The following is a 17,378-nucleotide window of genomic DNA, read 5'->3' on the forward strand; positions in this document are numbered from 1 at the left end:
GGTGCCCTGGGGAGGGCGGGGTGGGGGGGTGCCCGTGGGGAGGGCGGGTGGAGGGTGCCCTGGGGAGGGCGGGGTGGGGGGTGCCCTGGGGGAGGGCGGGGTGGAGGGTGCCCTGGGGAGGGCGGGGTGGGGGGGTGCCCTGGGGAGGGCGGGGTGGAGGGTGCCCTGGGGAGGGCGGGGTGGGGGGGTGCCCTGGGGAGGGCGGGTGGGGGAGGGCGGGGTGGGGGGGGCCTTTGGGGAGGGCGGGGTGGGGGGTGCCCTGCGGAGGGCGGGGTGGGGGGTGCCCTGCGGAGGGCGGGGTGGGGGGTGCCCTGCGGAGGGCGGGGTGGGGGGGTGCCCTGGGGAGGGCGGGGTGGAGGGGTGCCCTGCGGAGGGCGGGGTGGGGGTGCCCTGCGGAGGGCGGGGTGGGGGTGGCCCTGGGGAGGGCGGGGTGGAGGGGTGCCCTGGGGAGGGCGGGGTGGGGGGGTGCCCTGGGGAGGGCGGGGTGAGGGGTGCCCTGGGGAGGGCGGGGTGGGGGGTGCCCTGGGGAGGGCGGGTGGGGGGGTGCCCTGGGGAGGGCGGGGTGGGGGGGTGCCCTGGGGAGGGCGGGGTGGGGGGGTGCCCTGCGGAGGGCGGGGTGGGGGGTGCCCTGGGGAGGGCGGGGTGGGGGGTGCCCTGGGGAGGGCGGGGTGGGGGTGCCCTGGGGAGGCGGGGTGGGGGGGTGCCCTGCGGAGGGCGGGTGGAGGGGTGCCCTGCGGAGGGCGGGGTGGAGGGGTGCTCTGGGGAGGGCGGGGTGGGGGGTGCCCTGGGGAGGGCGGGTGGGGGGGTGCCCTGCGGAGGGCGGGGTGGGGGTGCCCTGGGGAGGGCGGGGTGGGGGGTGCCCTGCGGAGGGCGGGGTGGGGGGGTGCCCTGGGCCGCCCCAGGCCCGCTCCGCTCCCGGCGATTGGGAAACGGTTCGGAAACTTCCTCTCTCGCTGCCGCGGAGGGAGGAGGGAGGCCCGGCTGGCGGTGAGCGGGGTTTCGGGGTGAGGAAAGCGGGCTGGCGCAATGGCCCCGGAGCACAGAGCGCCCTGAAGTGCTTCCGTTGTGGTTTGCCGAGAGTTCGCCCCTCGGCGTGGGAGCTGCGGGCTGCGTGGCGGAGAGGGCAGAGGCCGGGGGCCCGGGGGCTGGTGCCGGAGGCTGGGTGTTATCTGTGGTTCTCAGCCTTGGCCACCCCTAGCATCGCCTGCGCTGGCTGGGCCCCGCCCCCAAGCTGAAACCTCCCCCTGGGGGATTCCTACAGCCGGACTCTTTTTAAATATATCTTATTGATCTTTTACAGAGAGGAAGGGAGAGGGACAGAGAGTTAGAAACATCGATGAGAGAGAGTCATCGATCAGCTGCCTCCTGCACGCCCCCCACTGGGGATGTGCCCGCAACCCAGGTACATGCCCTTGACTGGAATCGAACCCGGGACCCCTCAGTCCACAGGCTGGCGCTCTATCCACTGAGCCAAACCGGTTTCGGCTCTGCAGCCGGACTGGAGAAGCGGCCCCTGCGTGGGAGGGAGGCAGGGGCCATGGCCCAGCTCTGCCCCAGACTCCGGGCACCTCTCCCGGGGCCCGCCGACCCCAGAGCTGCCCAGGGCCACCGGCTGGGCCCCTCGGCTGTGTCTGGACTCCTTCATTCAGGTGTGTTCCAGGCAGACCCGCTCCCTCCCTCCCAGCCCGCCCCCGAACGCCGCCTGGGGGCCCCGGCCTTTCCCTCGGACCCCTGCCAGCCGGCCTCGCTGGAGAGGCTGCCCCTGGGGTGCAGGGAAGGTGTGGGCAGCGTCCGGAGCCATCCCCCCCCCCCCCCCCGCCCCTGCGAGAGGAGCAGGTGCTGGAGGGCCCGGGGCGGGCTGGGGTACAGGCCACACCACTGCCTAGTCTGACGGAGCGTGTGTACGTCCTCAGGGACCACGGAGGATGCCGACGCGGCGTCACCCGGTTGGCTGGCTGCTGGGGGCAGGCGGGCTGGGCTGCGGGGTCTCGGGCTGTCGGAGGCAGGAGGCGGAGCGGCAGGCTGCGTGGCTGGTGCCCCGCGTGCGAATCCCGCCTCTGCCGGGCGCGGGGACGGTGCCGCGGCCCTGACCCTCGCTCAGCTCTGGCTCGGGGTGCGGGGATGACTTCATACCCACTCGGGGCAATGCACGTGCAGGGCGCTGCCCAGGCCCGGCCGGGGAGCCCGCCTTCGGTCAGTCCCGCCGTGTCCCGGTCCTCCCCTGATCTCCCTGGGAACCGCCGCGGGGGACCCAGCACTGGGGGAGGCAGAGAGGTTCCCCTCCAGCCCAAACCCGAGCGTGGCCTCCCTGTGGCCTGGCATCTGTAGCTGAGGTTTCGCTGATACTTGTTTTTTGCTTTGTTTTTAAAATATATTTTATCGATTTTTTTTTTTTTTTTTTTTTACAGAGAGCAAGAGAGAGGGATAGAGAGTTAGAAACATCCATGAGAGAGAAACATCGATCAGCTGCCTCCTGCACACCCCCTACTGGAGATGTCCCTGCAACCCAGGTACATGCCCTTGACCGGAATCGAACCTGGGACCCTTGAGTCCGCAGGCCGACGCTCTATCCACTGAGCCACACCGGTTCCGGCAGCCCAGAGGATTTTCAGGGCAGGTGACACGGGGTGAGGAAGGAGCCCCCTGATTTGGGGGGGCACTTTCATGTGGCTGGAATAGACACGCCTGCCTACCAGACGGGGCTTACAGGGCCTTTGAGGTGGGGCTCCGGTTCGGTCTCTCAAACCTGCCAGCCGTGTGCCCTTCAGCGCGTCACAGCGTCTGTCCTTCTGGGGCGCGGGCGTCGGAAAGGGGTGCTGGCTCCTTCCCGGGAAGAGCCCCGGCCCGGGCCTTCCTAAGACGGGACGCTGACTGGCTGCGCTCACTGCCGAAGGAGGAACAGATCTATTTCCTGCTTTTCTGTCCTTGGCCACAGGCCGCGGGGATGAAAGCTCCCACCTACGTGGCTCCCTGGGGACCTTCCTGGCTCCGGGGTGACGGCCCTTCCCTGCTGAGTCTGTGGGAGACGGTCAGCGGTCGGCGGTCGGCGTGGGGAGAGGGTGTCAGCCAGCCCCCAGGAGGGCGGGGAGGGCGAGCGGGGGATGAGAGCGAGTGGGGGCGGGGCCGGCTGCATGGTGGACCTCAGCCCCGGAGGAGCAGGAGGAGGAGGAGGAGGAGGAGGGGGAGGAGGAGGAAGAAGAGGAGGAGGAGGAAGAGGAGGAGAAGGAGGAGGAGGAGGAGGGGGAGGGGGAGGAGGAAGCCAGAAGACGCGTCGCTGGCTGGCTGCCGGGAGGGGAGGAAGGCCTGACGTGGGGAGATAACTTAGCAGGAAGCCCGGGGCCTGGCGGTCAGCTGAGTCCCCTGGAAGCCGCTGTCCTGAGTCCCCTGGAAGCCGCTGTCCATTCTGCCATTCGCCCTGCGAGCAGGAGCGGGACAGCTGCTCCGAGCGCCCCTGCTCCCCCGGCCACATACATGCGTCCACGTCTTCCTGTGCGTGGCTGGCTTCCCACCCACGCAGGCACTGTCTCACGCTTTCCTCCCTGGCGTGCGGTCTTTTTATTTTATTTTATTTTATATTTTACTGATTTTTTACAGAGAGGAAGAGAGAGGAATAGAGAGCTAGAAACATTGATGAGAGAGAATCATCCATCAGCTGCCTCCTGCATGCCCCCCCACCGGGGATGTGCCCTCAACCAGTGTACATGCCATTGACCAGAATCGAACCCGGGACCCTTCAGTCCACAGGCCAACGCTCTATCCATTGAGCCAAACCGGTTTCGGCATGGCGTGCGGTCTTGAAGGTCCTCTTCCTGGGGGCTCACCATGGACCGTGGGAGGGCTGACTGCGCCCTCGACCCTCAGGGCTCCTCTGCTCTTCGCGGTAACGTTTCTGCAGTAGGTTCAGCTGGGAAGGCCCGGGGTTGCCCCCTGGGGGTGGCTTCCTTCGTGTGGGTGAGCAGCTGTGTCCGCGGAGTTTGGAGGCACCACCCCGTCTGCCCTGAGCGAGCTCCGGGTGCTGTGTGACCAGCCAGCAGCCTTCGTTGCTTGGAAATAATGAACCCTAGGGAATGATTTGCAGGCGGAAGAGTTCAAGGTGAAATGGACGTCTGATTGCAACTTAACATTGAAATACATCAACCATGAAATGGGCCCCGGCCGGTTTGGCTCAGTGCACACAGCATCTGCCTGCGGACTGGAGCATCCCGGGTTCGATTCCTGTCAAGGACACGTCGTACCTCGGTGGCAGGCTCGATCCCCAGCTTTGGTCGGGGGGGCACGTGCGGGAAGCAACCATCGACATGTCTCTCTCACGTCGACGTTTCTCTCTGTGTCTCCCCCTCCCTTCCACTCTCTCTAAAACCAACGGAAAAAAATATCTTTGGGTGAGGACGAACCACCACCATGACCAAAAATGAGAGGGATAGTTAGTTGGCTTGATGGATGTGAACAAGTCATAGAATTGGGGTGGTGGGCGGACATGGGAGGGTGTTAATGTTACGATTCTTTCGACTTTTCTGCATGCTTGGCGTTTTTCATAATGTTGAAACTGAAGAGCCACAAACTGTGACCTCTAGCGTTTCTCGCAGACGAACTGCCCCAGGAGCCAGTGTCCTTGGCCAGCACCGTCGCGCGCTTTTCTCAGGGAGCCGGCCGCAGCCGGAGGGGCCCTGGCTCGGGGTGTCCTTTGTGAGCCTGTTGGGTTGGTGCAAGTGCATCTCGGAAGGCGGTCCCGTTATTTCGTCGTCTTGGGGTGATGGGGACTGTGAGACACAGGGCTTTCGGCGCTGTCGGCAGAGGCGGGGGATTGGCCGTCCGGGGACGGCCTGGCAGGTCGGAACCAGAGTCGGAGTCCCCACTGACCGAGCACGGGAGCCGGCCACCTGCTGGACGCATAGATGTGTGTGCACATAGGATTGATTTCCCAACATCTTAACATCACACCATCTACTCAAATGTGTCCAAACTTTTTTTGAGGCTACACTTTTTCTTCTTACCTGCCCTTACAAGAATTATTTTTTTATTTATTTTTATTTTTTCTTAAATATACATTTTTTCTTTTTCTTTTGTTTTTTTAAATATATTTTATTGATTTTTTTACAGAGAGGAAGGGAGAGGGATAGAGAGTTAGAAACATCGATGAGAGAGAAACATTGACCAGCTGCCTCCTGCACACCCCCCACTGGGGATGTGCCTGCAATCAAAGTACGTGCCCTTGACCGGAATTGAACCTGGGACCCTTCAGTCCGCAGGCCGACGCTCTTCTATTCACTGAGCCAAACTGGTTTCGGCAAGAATTATTTCTTAAATACAGACACTGCCGAGAAGTAAAAGCAGTCCTAAATTGACAACCTGAAGAAACACCTCTTTACATTTTGGTATATTGTAAGGAAAAAAAGTGTGCGTGTGTGTGTGTGTGTGTGTGTCCGTGCTCGTGCGCGCGTCCTGCATTCTGTATGTAATGGCGCCCCTCTTTGCTTGCCCTGGGGGAGTCCTTTGGAAGGGGGGCTCCAGGGCTCCTTTCTGGGGACCAGCCCAGCGCCTGGCTGGGTGGTGCAGCTTCGGGCTGGTCCAGCCGGACGGACGGGGGAGGCCCTGGGGCTGGGAAGTCTCAGAGAGCTCCCTTCGTGCTGAAGCAGCTCCCGGCGGAGGGCAGCGACGTCGGCACCGTCCTGTTTATAGTGCGCCTGTTCCCCGAGCTCCCGCCCGCGAGCGGCCCTGCGCCAGGCTCTCGTGCCCCTCACCGTGACCCTGGCAGGGCCCCCTCCCCGTCGTATGGGGGGTGGAGGGCTGTGGCGTTACAGCCCCAGGCCAGGTGTTCTGTAGGCTTGCCGTAGTCGGTGATCGGTGATCGTTGGTAGTCGGTAGTCGAGGCAGGTGACTCTTCAGACCCCTGGGTTGCCAGGCAGCCTTCACTGCTGCTCCTGCAAACGTGCAGAGCAGGTGGGCGGACCTCTTTCCCACCAAGAGCTGATGCTCAGAGACCTTAGCTCCAGCCGCCTGGGAGTGAGTGGGTGGGACCTCCCAGGCCGGAGCGGCCCTGTGACTGCTGGTTCCCCGTGTCACTTCGCTCGGAGCCAGAGAGCCGGAGGGAGGGAGAGGCACGGAGGACGTGGAGGGACTTGGGTGGGCGCAGGGCGCCAGGCAGGGGAGCCCAGGAGCCAGGCTGAGAGCCGAGACCCAGCACGGGGGTGGGGGCGGACCGGGGAGGTGCGGGGCCGGGGAGGGGGGCCAGAGGAGAGCGCCTGCTTCGCAGTCAGGCAGACCTGGCCCCGGGGCGGACACTCTGTAAGAAGTGAGGAGTGGAGATCCCGGTCTGTGGTCCCCCCTGAGAAGAAAGGAAAGCATGCAGCTGAGATGCTGCCATCCGTGTTGATGACGGTGCGGGGTTTGGGACTCTGTGCCAGAGACCGAGGGAGCCTCTGGGCGCCCGCGGGGAGCAGCTGACAGCAGAGTGGAGGGCAGTGGAGGGCAGCCTGGCAGCCGGCTGTTCGCTGTGGTGGGAGCCCTGACCCTTGAAAGGCTGGTGGTGCAGGGAGAGAGGAAGGAGAGGGAGGGGGAGAGGGAGAAGGAGAGGGAGGGGCAGGGAAGAGTTTGCAGAGGAGAGGCCCATGGACCCATGGGGTGGGTGACGGGCTGCTGATGGGGAGGAGCATCCGGCTTTGCTCTTTCCTGGCTCAGTTGGCACCGTTTCCCTCTGACTCACCGGTGTGTTCTCGCCCTTGCAGGTTCCTGCGTGAAATGCAGCAAAGGGGTGTTTGGGGCCGGCCAGGCCTGCCAGGCCATGGGGAACCTGTACCACGACGCCTGCTTCACCTGTGCGGCCTGCAGTGAGTGTGTGCGGGCGGGGCGGGCGGGGTGGGGAGGCCAGGGGGCTGGGGACCCAGAAAGGGAGGGCAGGGCAGAGCCTCCGTCCTGACGACGCTGCTGGCCGGGGCCCCTCTCGGTCCCACCAGAAGAATGGCGCCTGCTTCGCAGGGTTCTGTGCCACCCCCACGGGCCCCGTCCAGGTGAGGTGACCGGTCCCAGGGCACCAGGCCTTGCCAGGGATGGACGTGGGCGATGCGCTGAGTGGCTTCTCGGACCCTCGTGCTCCAGCCCCCCTGTGCCTGCCCTTAAAACTCCTGCCTGAGATGTCCCGTGTGTGCGTGGATCGGGACCGACCTTTGAGGGAGGACCGTGGACGGCTCTGCAATGGACCGAGGTCTCCTCGGGTCCCGATGGGATGCCGTGGTCGGTCGGTCACCGGACCAGCGGAGCCTCGCCTTGCCTCGGAGCCAGTCACACGCTGCAGGCGGCTGGGCCCTGCTGGCGACACCCGTGCTTCCCGCCGCACAGAACTAACTGTGTGAGTGTGTGTGTGTGTGTGTGTGTGTGTGTTTGTGTGTGTCCCGGCCCCGGGGCGGAGCTGCTGAGGGCTCGGGGACCGGCTCCGGCGGAAAGAGGGTGTCTTGCATTCCTGCTTGCACACACTCCTCTGCGTGGAGACACGCAGCCGCCGCTCCGCGGGGAGGGGGCTGTCGGAGACCCTCCCGCAGCCGCTCAGACGCCGGGAGGAATGGCCTTTGTTCGGTGCCTGCCCGCCGCCCGCGCCCGGGAGCTGCTGCGGCTGCAGGAGGCGCTGGCGCCCTGGGGCCTGGCTCCGCGGGGCCACGCGTGCGCCTGCGAGCCTCAGTGTGGGGGGACGGTGCGGCCGGGGTCCACTCCTCCTCGTCCAGGAAGAGGAAGGGGGGGGGTGCAGCCCAGAGATGGGGAGAAAGGTGCTCACGATTGGAGACCCCGCACGGAGCCGGCACCGAACCTGGGCTCCCGGATCCAGCTCGGCCTTGCACACCCCGGTTTTCCCTGTGGGGGTGCGTGCGTGTCTTCCTGTTCCCCTTTCATTTATGAAAACAATCTAGCTTCACACACCATGGAGACGTGTTTCTGTAGGTACACGCATGCGCGCACACACACACACACACACACACACACGCACTGGCTTCCTGAATCGTGTTGCTAATTTGCTAACAAAATGCTGGGTTTTGTCACGCTCACACATGCTTCCAGGAAAAGCCAAGGCCCCACTGCCCCAATGGGCAAAGATACAGTGAGCTGCTTTTATTTATTATTATTATAATATATATTTTTTAAAATATATTTTATTGAGTTTTTACAGAGAGGAAGGGAGAGGGATAGAGAGCTAGAAACATCGATGAGAGAGAATCTTCGATCAGCTGCCTCTTGCACACCGCCTACTGGGGATGTGCCCGCAACCAGAATACATGCCCTTGACTGGAATCGAACCCGGGACCTTTCAGCCCACAGCCCGACGCTCTATCCACTGAGCCAAACCGGTTCCGGCAAACCCCTGCAGTCTTCGCAGTCGTCATTGTCACCGTTGCCTAGTAACCGGGAGCTGTTCCCACTCGCTTCCGGCCCGCGGGTCGGGGGTCCTCACCCACAGCACCCGCCCGCTGTCCTGCACGCGTCCCGGCCCCCTCGCCGAAGCGTGTCCTTGGGCTCCGCTCCCAGAAGGGCCATGTGTGGGCGCTTGTGCAGGTTTGTAAAGTCCCCTTCCTCCCTGCCTGACTCCTCCAGCAGCCGGAGTGTTTGGTTGCCATGGAGACGGGTGCCCTGGGTTTCCCTCCTCCTCCTCCTCCTCCTCCTCCTCCTCCCTCGAACCCTCCCCGCAGGCCCTGCCCACCCAGGTGGCCGAGTCCCCAGCTGGATCCCTCGGGCGGACGGCACGCTGTTGGCACCGGGAGCCGGAGGGAGGGCCCGTGCCAGGGGCGGGCACGGCCTTGGCTGGCGGCCACAAACCCCGTGTCGGGACACCCTGGGTCAAGTGGCCCGTCTGAGCGGACGCTGGCGCCCGCCGGTGGCCTCGGTGGGGTGAGAAGGAAGGACGGTGGGTGTGCTGGGTCAAGTGGAGCCCTGGCTGGCACCCTGCAGGGCAGACGGAGGGGCGAAGGGGGCCGGGCTCTGCGCCCTCCCTGCCAGGTGGCCTCGGGTCTAAGGCGTGAGACTTCCTTCGCTTTGTGGAGACTTTTAACCGAGCGTGTTCCCCGTCGGGTCCGGGGGGACCTGCTGGCCGTGCGGGGGCTCCGGCTGCTCTCGTGGCCTGAGTTGGCAGGTGACGGACTAGATGAGAGAATCTGGGTGCTTTCCTCCCGGGGCTCCCGGATCAGGGGCGCCCGGGGCCTGGGGGTGAGGATGAGGGGGCAGGCGGCCCACACGGACAGGAACGGTGCCCAGTGCCGGCCTGCGCTCAGAGGAAGGCCACCGAGGGCCGGCGGGTCTGCCCGGGGCAGTGCTGGGATGTGCGAGTCAAGGCCAGAGCTGGTGGCTTTCCGTGCGGTGACCCAGGGCTCATGTCCCCGGGGTGGGGGCCACTGTGACCTGCCAGCTACACCTTGGGGGGGGAAACAACAAAATTAAGAATAAAAATCAGCCAAAACCGGTTTGGCTCAGTGGTAGAGCGTCGGTCTAAGGACTGAAAGGTCCCGGGTTCGATTCTGGTCAAGGGCATGTACCTTGGTTGCGGGCACATCCCCAGTAGGGGGTGTGCAAGAGGCAGCTGGTCGGTGACTCTCTCTCATCGATGTTTCTCTCTATCTCCCTTCCTCTCTGTACAAAATCAATAAAATATATTTAAAAAAAAAAAAAAAAAAAGGACCTCATCTGAGGGCCTGACGCAGTTTGTAGGTGAGCTTTCTAGCTCCCTGTCAGCCTGACCCCTCCTGAGCCCCCCACCCACAGGGGCTCCCTGAACCCTGGAACACACAATCCAGTGCGTTCAGCCCCGTCCTCACCCCCATTTCCCAGACCAGCAGGCGGGGGCGTGGAGCGTTCGGTTTGCTTGCGGTTGGCTACGTGGCGGTTAAGTACGGTGGCCGGCACTCAGGCCCGGGGCCGTGTGGACCCGCAGCCCTAGCTGTCAGCCACCCTAACGTTGCCTTTGCTTCGAGAGAATGCGTGCTGGAGACAGGGGCCGGCTCTGGGCGTGGGGTCCCGGGTCCCCCTGCCGCCCGGGGCCTGGAGGAGAGGAGAGAGGACGCCATGGCGGGCTGCACCCAGAGCAGAGGCGTGGATCCGGGGCTCGGCGCGGAGGTCTCTCCCTTTGGAAGGCCTTTGACCCCTGGGTTTCGGAGCCGTTGAGTCATCCCAGGATGTCTCGTCGTCGTCGGTATTTCTGCACGGGCCCGAGGAGGCAGCTGGGTCTGAGGAGGAAGCCGGAGATCAGGAATGTGAGAGAGGAAGAGTGGGCAGATCCCAGAGGAAATCAGTGGGCGAGGGAGAAAGCAGGAAACGACCAGAATAGACAGCTGGGCCCGGGGCAGCGTGGGGCGGGAGAGCGCAGAGCGGGGACTTTCCCTTGGCGTGTGGTCACGCGGAGGCTCCTGTCCGTCCCCGCAAACCCGGTCCGCTGGGCGCCCTCGCATGGGGCCAGGCGTGGGGTCTTAGGTCAGACTTTGTTGATTCAGCCTGAGGCCGCGAAGGCCCTGATGTGGAAGAACACCAGCTTCTTCATGTGGGGGGAATCCGTGGAGCCGGCGGTGCAGGCAACTCCAGTGTGGCCACACCTACGTGCCGAGCACACGTGTGGTTCTGGGTGGGAATTTGCTTTCCTTTCCTTCAGGAGTCCCAGGCCCAGGCTGAGACCTGGTCTTGCCCAGGTGTCACCTGCCTCCCGGGCCCCAGTGGAGGATGGAGAGAGTGTGCCACATGCCAGGGGACACGGCACCCTCATGAGCGTGAAGGTGTAGCTCTGAGTCCTGGAGTTCGGGAGGAGACCTCCTCTGGAGGTCTGAACTTCATTCAGGTGTTGTAGACGCCACCTTGGTGTCCCTGGCTCTCCCGTTTTACTAAGAGCACCTCTTCTTTCTGAAATCCTGCCTCTAAAACATCTTCAATTTCGCCGAAACCGGTTTGGCTCAGTGGATAGAGCATCGGCTTGCGGACTTGAAAGGTCCCAGGTTCGATTCCGGTCAAGGGCATGTACCTTGGTTGCGGGCATATCCCCCAGTGGGGGGTGTGCAGGAGGCAGCTGATCGATGATTCTCTATCATCGATGTTTCTAGCTCTCTATCCCTCTCCCTTCCTCTCTGTAAAAACTCAATAAAATATATTTTAAAAAAAGAAGAAGTAGTTTGGGGAGGTATGGGAAAATGGACAGAAGCAAAGAAAGCATGAACAGGCCTCAGCCCCTGCCACGCCCCCTGGGATGCAGGCACCATCTGTCCACACACGCGCACCTGTTATGCCCAGACTTCATGATCCCCAAGGACCACCAGGGAGCCAAGTCCGAGCGCGAATTTCTCCCAGTCCAGGGGTTTTGAGGGCTAGGGATAACTCCGCCCTGCGGGGTGGAGTCGGGAGCTCATCCTTGCCCCGCCCTGCCCTCTCACACCCTCCCTCTGGGCAGGCTTTTCCAGTCTTTTTTCTTTGAATTTCTTCCTTACAGGGTTGAAATACACAATCTTTAGGTCTTTTATTTTTTTATTTTTAATATTATTACATAATGGTGTTTTTTTTAGTTAAAAATGTTTTGGGTTACAAATACAGAAAATTCTGGAAAATCTTAACGACATTATGAAACAAAAAGTAAAATTTCTCGTTTAATCTACCCGTGGACCTGATACTACACAAAAAAGTTTTAAACATTGAAATGTATGAAGTGGTAAGTGCAACTTCCCTTCATTACAGCCTCCCAGTGCTATGTAATAGTAGATAAAGTTTTTTTTTAATTTTATTTATAAAATTGAAAGTGGAATTTCTCTGTAACGCTAGCTACCGGTAGTAACTGCTAGTAGTTTTAGTGTGCAATCTTCCAGGTTTTTCTTTTATATATTAGTGGTGTGTGTGTGTGTGTGTGTGTGTGCAAGTTACTGAACTGGAGTTGTACTATAAATACAGCTGTCAGCTTGCCTTTTTCACTTCCTAATGTTATTGCGTATTTTTCTATAGTATAAGCATTTTCCAGTGTCACTAAAACACTTAAACTGAATGGTATTTTAAATGGCTACATCATGTTTTCACATTTAGATGCACCCTGTTTTATGTAGTCCTTTTCTAAGGCCATCAGTTTAGATCGAAGTAAATATTTATTCACATGTCAGATTCTTTCCCTAAGCTAAGTCCCAGACTGCCCCACTGAATCAAAGATAAACGTTTTAAAGTTTCCTTTCCAAAGAGAGTTTATCGTTTTACACTCTCATGAGTAGCTTGCAGAAATATGTCGTAGCTGCAGTCACAAACGACTGGGATCACTTTAAAAAAAAAAAGTCTTTGTTAACATAAGAGAGAAAGCTCTTGTTCAATTTGCGTTTCTTAGACTATGAGAGGGTTCAGTGCTCAGGCGTGCTTAATGATCTTCCTGGATGATTTTTGCAACAGAGATAATCCGCCCTCTATTAAAACAAAAAACCCTGCAATTCCCAGCTCAGACTCCTGGTCTCGGACTCCTTAGAACTCCGTGGGCTGACTCCTGGGCTCAGAGCTGGGTGTCTGCCCTGTGGATGGGTCAGAAGCCTCGCCTCCCTAGCATGGCCTGTGCGGGTTTCAGGCGGCCTCCGGCTCCCTCTAGTGGCCTCACCGGCAGCTGCAGCCTCACCCCCTTTCCCATCACCCCGGTGGGAAATCCTAGAATGAAGAAAACCAATTAAACTTAACCTCCAAGGCTGCCAGGGGCTTCTGGTAGTGAACTCTGAAACCACTGAGTTGAAAGCACTCGTCTTGTTACCCTAGCTTAGCAGAGCCAGGAAATACTTGCGAAGGTTCTAGGACCTTCTGGGAGTGAGGGTAACTCACTGTGAGGGTTAGCATTTGGTCTACATCCGAAGTGTAGGAAAGCACGTGCAATTTTGCAGCCATAGGTGTGTGCGTTTGTATGTCCATGTATATGCACACACACTCATACTTTTATAACCCCTCCTCCCGCTCTTAAAGAACCTTAAGTATGTCGCCGGGTCCTTAAATCTCTTCTTAAAAACAATCCTTTCTTATGGCTGCCTAATAGAATAAACCCTGCCGTGTATCTTATAGGAATAGGATGCCGCTCATTTCTCGTAGACGTTACGAATGATGGCGGGATGAAGAGCCTTTAAACAATTGAACTCTGACTATTGTCTTGCAGTAGAATTTTTGGGTCAAAATCATCTGAACTTTCTAAATTCTATGAATATTTAATTCCAAAATTTCTCTCAAAACCCTGCTCCAAGAAGGGGTCAAAGGGGACAAGGGGACGACATATGTAGCACTTTCAACAATAAAGATTTAACTTAAGCCAAAACCGGTTTGGCTCAGTGGATGGAGCATCAGCCTGCGGACTGACGGGTCCCAGGTTCGATTCCTGTCAAGGGCATGTACCTTGGTTGCGGGCACATCCCTGGCAGGGGGTGTGCAGGAGGCAGCTGACCCATGATTCTCTCTCATCGATGTTTCTAACTATCCCTCTCCCTTTCTCTCTGTAAAAAAAAAAAAAAAAAAAATCAATAAAATATATTTTTTTAAAAAAGATTTAACTTAAAAACAATCAGACACCCTCGTGGCGTGGGGAGTGTCTGCCTGCCAGTGTAATCACTAGCGTTGTTCTCGCTGACCGCTGCCCGTCGGACGCAGCACGGCCGTTATTTTAATTTGAATTTTTTTCCCCTTAGGCCGGAAGCTGAGAGGAAAAGCCTTTTATTTCGTCAACGGCAAAGTGTTTTGTGAGGAAGACTTCCTGGTGAGTTTGACCCCTGAGCCTCCCTCCCCACAGCCCTGACCAGAGTCGGGGGGGGGCGGGCAGCACCCGGGAGGCCCGGCCAGGAGAGGAGGGGGGCCACACCCCTCCCGAACGGGTCCCGGCCGTCCTTCTGGAGATGCTGGGGGGCCCGGTGCCCGAGGCCAACGCCCAGCCACCGAGCCTTGTGCTCTGAAGGGACTCGAGGGTCCCTGGGCCTGTCCTCTTGTCGCTTTGCCCACTTCTGCCCACTCCATCCCTTATCCCCCAAAAGCCTCCGCGCTGGGATGCAGGCCTTCCTCACGTCTCACTCTGCCTGCTCCCCACGGATCCGGCCCCTCCCTGTGCAGCCCTGTCACCTCGGAGGCTGACACCCCACCACCCACAGGACCGCCCCGGGCTGTCCCTCCAGTCCCCCCACTCCAGTTGCCAGAAGCAGAAACACCCCCTCACTGTGGGTCCTCGCCTCGGAGAACGGAGGACCGTGTCCTAGGTTCCTCCTGTCCCTCCTCCTTCCCGCCCGCCCCAATGCAGCCACGCACGGAGCCTGGTGCCACCAGGCCACCCCCCCACCCGGGCCTGCTTAGCCGGCAGTGGCAGCGTGGCCCAGCCCGGGCACACTATCTGCCTGTGCACCTGGCCTTCGGGCGCAGCCCCGGGTTCAAGGCCGTGCAGAAAAGCTCTCCGCGTCAGCCTGACTCACTCTGCACCTGCCACGCTCTGCCTGCCCGCATGCCCGCCTCCCTTCCTGCCTTCGCTGGTGCCGTCGCCTCTGCCTGGGACGTCTTCACCCTTTCTCTGCCCCGGGAACTCCCGCAGCCTTCCTGTCCCTCCTGCCCCCACGCGGGCCTGCCTCCTCCGTGCAGCCCCCGCCCTGGCAGGCAGGCAGCACACCGCATCGTGTCCGTGTGTGAGCCTCTCCCTCCGGACCGTGGAGACGGCAGCCCCTCCGAGGGCTGAGCGAGCTCCTCCACCTGCAGGCCTGAGACCCGAGCTCAGTGCTGGGCACAGAGTGCGGCCGGGAGGGAGCCAGACTGAGCCTGCGCCTCAGGGATGAGGACTGAGACCCAGCGGGCCCGGCCAGCTGCTTTGTGTGGGTGGATTCACGTGACTCACGTTTGCCGGGCACGGACACACAACCCCGGGCTGGCTGCAGCCCAGAGGAATCTCATTCCAGCAGGGCCTCCGGGAGTCCTTTTCTCCTTCCGGCCCCGCCTCTCCCGCCCGCGGTGTGGTGTCAGGCTCGGTGGGCACTAAGCGGTGGCCCGAGGTTTGGCCGGAGCCTGGGCGGACAGTTCCCGGGGCCTCCGTGGCTCTTGGCGGGGCTCGCGGCCCTCCCTGGGCAAAGGCATTGGTGCTGGCGGGATGCGAGGCTCTGATTGGCCGGGGCCCCGTCTGTGCCCCGCCTGGGCACACAGGATGGGGTCGGTCCCACGGGAATGGTGGGGTCCCGAGTGACAATGCCACACGGTTGTTACCCCTGGAACGGGAGAAGGTGCCAGACGGCAGAAACCACACCTGGTGCAGAGCTGTAGAGAGTTCCCCTTTTCCTTCCCCACCTTCCTCTCCAGGACATGCCCCCCATGAGGTAATATTTGCAATATCTAAGCTCCACTCTCTCCCAGGGAGTAGTAGCCCGTATGTTTTCTGAAGACAGTTCCTCGTTTCTTTTAAGACTCGTGCTGTGTGTGTGTGTGTGTGTGTGTGTGTGTGTAATAATTCTTATCAAGTTTCTTTGAAGCTAACTGTCAAAAGCATTGGCTTTTTATAAAAAAAATATATATATATATATATATATTTTATTGATTTTTGCCAAGAGGAAAGGAGAGAGATAGAGTTAGAAACATCGATGAGAGAGAATCATCAATCACCTGCCTCCTGCACACCTCCTACTGGGGATGTGCCCGCAACCCAGGTATATGCCCTTGACTGGAATCGAACCCGGGACCTTTTAGTCCGCAGGCTGATGCTCTATCCACTGAGCCAAACCGGTGTTCGGCAGCATTGGCTTTTTAACCAGAAACTGACTTGACTTTGAATCCTGTCCTTACCCCTTGGAAGCTGTGTGACCTTGAGAAGATCACTTAACCTCTCTGAGCTTCCCTTCTGAGAAACGGTTAGCCTGAATGCTTCAGAATTGTTTTAGGGTCCATTGGCCTGGAGGCCTCACACTTGAACACGCATCAGAATCCTTCGAAGGGCTTGTGAAAACACGGGTTCCGGCCCCTACCCCGTGAGCCTCCACGTGGGCTGTATCCTAATAATTTGCATTTTTTTTTTTTTTTTGGAGTTTGTAGGCAATGCCTGAGAGAACTCCCCTTAGAACCGCCCTGGTTGGATTCAGGCCCCTCTGCCCTGCCACGGGTACCCAGGTGTCCTTCCTGGGGCAAGTGGTATTGGTATCGGTCATGGCTTTTGTGGCAGAAATGATTCCATGAGTCACCCCACAGCTGTGTTGTCCCCGGGGAAAAGACAGGTTCCAGAAAGAGTGACACATCTCTCCGAGAACGTCCTGGCTACCCTCATGGCTGGCCGGGGAGATGGGGGAGGCTGGGTGCCTCTGCCCTGCCTGGGTTAACTCTCTCTTCTCCTCCCTCCAGTACTCCGGCTTCCAGCAGTCAGCTGACCGGTGTTTTCTGTGTGGCCACCTGATCATGGACATGGTGAGTGGGGAGAGGGGGTCGCCTGCAGAGAACAGCAGCATTCGTCACACAGAGAACCGTGTGTCCTAGCTCGGCGTGGGGCTGCATCTTTATGAACCTCTGGTCCTGTGGGAAGCAGGGCCCACGCAGGACGCCGTGTTTGAAGTTGGCTTGAGTTGGCGTTCGCATCCCCAGCCCTCCCCAGTCCACACGGCGGTGTGTTTCCCATGATCCTCTCTGCTCTGGGCTGTCCGCACGCAGGCCTCCCTCTGGCCTCCTGGGGTCCCTGCGGCATCCTGGCTGACACGCCCAGTGGGACCTGTTTTCACGGCGGGATTCTCAGCTGCCTTGGCGTCGGGCGCAGAAAGTCAGATAAACACTGTGCTTTTCCCCTTTGCTCTGCCCGGCTCAGTCGGTTCCTAAAACTAATTACATTTCTGTTGTTGTTGTTGTTGTGAATCGTCACCTGAGGGGATGTTTTTTCCATTGCTTTTCAGAGAGTGGGAGGGAGGGAGGGAGAGAGGGGTGGAGAGGGAGAGAGAGAGGGAGAGGGAGAAGGAAGGAGAGGGAGAAGGAGGGAGAAGGAAGGAGAGGGAGAAGGAGGGAGAAGGAGAAGGAGAATGAGGGAGAGGGAAGCAGGGAGAGAGAGAGAGAGAGAGAGAGAGAGAGAGAGAGAGAGAGAGAGAGAGACATAGACATTGATGTGAGAAAGACACATCAACTGGTTGCCTCTTGCACCTGCCCCAACCGGGGACAGAGAGCGAACTTGAGACCCAAGTACGTGCCCTGGACCAGGAATAGAACTGGAGACCCTTTGGTGTGCAGGCCAACACTAACCACTGAGAACACCAGCCGGGGCCTAAGATGAATTTTTGAACCAGGGAACAAGGAGCACATTTTATCCATTCTGTTCCTCGCTGAGCCACCGGCCCTCTGAGCCACTGTGTCCTCGGCCACAGTGTCTCTCTTCAGGGGAGCTAGCTTTCCCTTCCTGGCCTCCGTAGAGCAGGGGTGGGGAACCTTTTTCCTGCCAG

General features: G+C 59.9%; 1 protein-coding gene across 2 annotated transcripts in view; it reads left to right on the top strand.

The window, feature by feature from the left end:
* LIMD1 (LIM domain containing 1) overlaps window positions 1-17,378 on the top strand; it is a 44,531-nt gene that overhangs the window by 18,046 nt on the left and 9,107 nt on the right. The window contains exons 2-4 of one of the 2 annotated variants that reach the window (XM_084902044.1): window positions 6,726-6,827; window positions 13,638-13,705; window positions 16,303-16,365. In XM_084902044.1, the coding sequence (XP_084758170.1) occupies window positions 6,726-6,827; window positions 13,638-13,705; window positions 16,303-16,365 (233 nt within the window). The remainder of the gene's footprint in view (window positions 1-6,725; window positions 6,828-13,637; window positions 13,706-16,302; window positions 16,366-17,378) is intronic. The other variant, XM_084902045.1, reaches the window with a different exon arrangement.

This window comes from Pipistrellus hanaki (assembly GCF_964339955.1).
Source record: "Pipistrellus hanaki genome assembly, chromosome: 13".
NCBI classification, from domain to species: domain Eukaryota; kingdom Metazoa; phylum Chordata; class Mammalia; order Chiroptera; family Vespertilionidae; genus Pipistrellus; species Pipistrellus hanaki.